General features: G+C 38.4%; 1 protein-coding gene across 1 annotated transcript; it reads left to right on the top strand.

The window, feature by feature from the left end:
* The first annotated feature begins 926 nt into the window (after nucleotides 1–926).
* On the top strand, nucleotides 927–2,526 carry LOC125206990. The gene is made up of 6 exons (XM_048106198.1): nucleotides 927–1,478; nucleotides 1,575–1,682; nucleotides 1,773–1,868; nucleotides 2,019–2,099; nucleotides 2,207–2,302; nucleotides 2,395–2,526. The coding sequence occupies exons 1-6, from the start codon at nucleotides 927–929 to the stop codon at nucleotides 2,524–2,526; spliced, it is 1,065 nt and encodes a 354-aa protein (XP_047962155.1).
* The last annotated feature ends 786 nt before the right edge of the window (nucleotides 2,527–3,312 follow it).

Here is a 3,312-nt window from a genome sequence, read left to right as displayed (position 1 = left end):
TCCCCCCTACCCTAATACTTGTATACTTTGGTTCTGGCGTGAGTTTTTAGAAATGTAAAAAAAAATGGGCTGAAAATGTTAGTGGAAAGACAATGGCAGATGTAGATCTTCCAGATGACGTTTATTGACGTCCATGATTAAATGAGACATTTATTGACGGATGAATGAAAAATAAGAAATGAGATATTTAATGGGATCACATATTTTACTCCGAGCTTCACTTCTGTTTATTTTATGTTAATTAATGAGATTGATAGCATAATAAAATATACAATTAGAAATCTATAATTGAAAATTAACACATAAAACCTATATAAATGTGTTACCGATTGGATGAGAGAGAAAATATTCAAAGAGAAAAAGCTAAAAACACTACTAGAATCTAAAAAAAAAGGAAATTAATTAATTATCCAAAAAACCTAGGGATTACGCGCGAAACTAACACAGATTCTATAATTTAAATAAATTAAAACTAACACATAAACCCTCTACGGCTATATAATGTGTAACACTATATATTAAGCTTTGATTAATAAATTAATAAAATAACAGCTTTGATTAATTTATAAATTATTAAGCAAAATATATTAAGCGGATAAATCACTCATACAATTTCTTGAAAAAATTACCATAAAGATATAGCTGTACAACTCTAAGCACCTGATAAGAACAAATATACCATAAATACGACTCTAACACATGAAATTGTACATATATGGTAACTAAAATCTATATATTATCCCGATTCCGAAGATAAAGCTTCACATCTCTAACCTTTGAAAACAAGATATATTACAATATAAATTAAATATGTTACATTGAATAAAACCTACGCATAAAGCCTTCTATATATGTACTATAACACTTGCAAACAAGAGCATACGAACAAAGCAAACACTAGAGAGAAAGAAAAATCGAGAGAGAAGATGAGTAATAACTTGGAAACCCGGATCAATCAGGGATTCAAGTTAAATCCGACCGGAGAGAAGCTGATCAGTGACTACCTGATTCCGTGGGTGACGGGACAGAATCCGATATGGAACGGCGTCGTTGAGAAGGCGATCTACGGCGACTCCTCCCCGTGGGAGATTTTCAGCGACATCGAGTCGCGTTGGCACTCGAAGATGGAGGAAAAGGGCGCCATTAAGTATACCGTCTTCGCCTTCGCTAAGCTGGCGAGGGCTCGAAATTCCAAGAGGTTTTGTCGAAGAGCCGGGAGAGGCACGTGGGACGGCCAAACGGGCCCCACGATGATCAAAAACTCCGACACCGGATGCATCATTGGGCATTCGAAGATGCTAGTGTACGGGCAATCAGGCGAGGCGGACGTCGGGGTCGGGCATTGGATAATGCATCAGTATTCTCTTAGTGAGGAATCGGTTAAGAAGAGCGGCCGAGCAAACGCCGCCGATCTTGTCGTGTGTAAGATCACTAAAGTTGTCAAGAAGAAGGACAAATCCGATCACAACACAAATCAGGTATTTTAGGTTTATTTTTTAGTAATTTCTTGGAACTTATCATAACCTAATTTTCTTGGAACTTTTTACGTATTATAATCTAATTTTTTTGTGAAGTTACCGGCGGCGATTGGTTACCGTGACTTTAATGATGCTATGGCTGTGCAATCAGAGTCGAATGGCGAGAGTTGCAATCTTGTGAGATTCGCGCCGAAAACAAATGAGGTACTTATTTTTTTTTTTTAATTATTTTTTTAGGGTTTATATATTTGTGCAAATTGTTACTCAATTTTTTTTTTCCTGCGTTTTGCTTAGGGAATTTTTAACGGTGACTATCAAGTCCAATGTGCGCAACCAGAATCGTACGACGATGGTTCAAATTATGAAAGATTTGCACCGGACACATATCAGGTACTTATTTTAATTATATTAGAGTGTGGAAATTTATACAAATCAGGTATTTAGGTTTATTTTTTTTAGTAATTTCTTGGAACTTTTTACGTATTATAACCTAATTTTCTTGGAACTTTTTACATATCATAATCTGTTTTTTTTGTGAAGTCACCGGCGGCGATTGGTTACGGTGACTGTAATGATGCTATGGCTATGCAACCGGAGTCAAATTGCGAGAGTTGCAATTTTGTGAGATTCGCGCCGGAAACAAATGGAGTACTTATTTTTTTAAATTATTTTTTTAGGGCAAATTTTTGCAAATTGTTACTCAATTTTTTTTCCTGCGTTTTGCTTAGGGAATTTTTAACGGTGACTATCAAGTCCAATGTGCGCAACCGATATCGTACGACGATGGTTTAAATTATGAAAGATTTTTGCCGGACACGAATGAGGTACTTTTTTTTTTTTTTTTAAATTATGTTAGAGTTTACAAATTTATGCAAATTATTACGTAGTATACTAATAATTTTTTTAATGTGTTCAGCCTACAATTCCAGTTCCGGCCTCCCCAACTCTATCAATGAAGAGGGTGGCGGAGGTCGATCTTCTTCGAAATGGAGAGGATTCGGATATGAAGAGACATGAAATTCGACGGCGGAGAATTTTCAGATGCTAGACCTGACTGGATGAAGGAGTATAGAGATATGTTCCCTTCTGAATTTCACCAACTAATGGAGGCAGAGACGGTAATTTTATATAATTTTCTTTTACGAGTTTTCGATTTTATCCAAATTTTACATAAATTGATTTCTACGTTATATATTTCATAACACAATCAAACCTAATCCATTGCAAAGCAAACACGAGAGAGAAAGAAAGAAAGAAAGAAAGAAACAACGAGAGAGAAGATGGGTGATAACTTGGAAACCCGGATCAATCAGGGATTCGAGTTAAATCCAACCGGAGAGAAGCTGATCAGTGACTACCTGATTCCGTGGGTGACGGGACAGAATCCGATATGGAACGGCGTCGTTGAGAAGGCGATCTACGGCGACAGCTCCCCGTGGGAGACTTTCAGCGACATCGAGTCGTGTTGGCATTCGAAGATGGAGGAAAAGGGCGCCGTCAAGTACACCATCTTCGCCTTCGCTTCGCTGGTGAGGGCTCAAAATTCCAAGAGGTTTTGTCGAAGAGCCGGGAGAGGCACGTGGGACGGCCAAACGGGCCCCAAGAAGATCAAAAACTCCGACACCGGATGCATCATTGGGCATTCGAAGATGCTAGTGTACGGGCAATCAGGCGAGGCGGACGTCGGGGTCGGGCATTGGATAATGCATCAGTATTCTCTTAGTGAGGAATCGGTTAAGAAGAGCGGCCGAGCAAACGCCGCCGATCTTGTCGTGTGTAAGATCACTAAAGTTGTCAAGAAGAAGGACAAATCCGATCACAACACAAATCAGGT

Source organism: Salvia hispanica, chromosome 2 (assembly GCF_023119035.1).
Source record: "Salvia hispanica cultivar TCC Black 2014 chromosome 2, UniMelb_Shisp_WGS_1.0, whole genome shotgun sequence".
In the NCBI taxonomy this organism is placed as follows: Eukaryota; Viridiplantae; Streptophyta; class Magnoliopsida; order Lamiales; family Lamiaceae; genus Salvia; species Salvia hispanica.
Note: the sequence above shows the minus strand (reverse complement) of the source record. Positions and strands in the feature narration are given on the sequence as shown.

Excerpts from the sequence above, each read along its gene's own strand:
- LOC125206990 (XM_048106198.1), top strand. The coding sequence starts at position 927 with ATGAGTAATAACTTGGAAACCCGGATCAATCAGGGATTCAAGTTAAAT. Across the intron at positions 1,869-2,018 it reads TTGCACCGGACACATATCAG|TCACCGGCGGCGATTGGTTA; the intron begins GTACTTATTTTA and ends TTTTTTGTGAAG. Across the intron at positions 2,303-2,394 it reads TTTTGCCGGACACGAATGAG|CCTACAATTCCAGTTCCGGC; the intron begins GTACTTTTTTTT and ends TAATGTGTTCAG.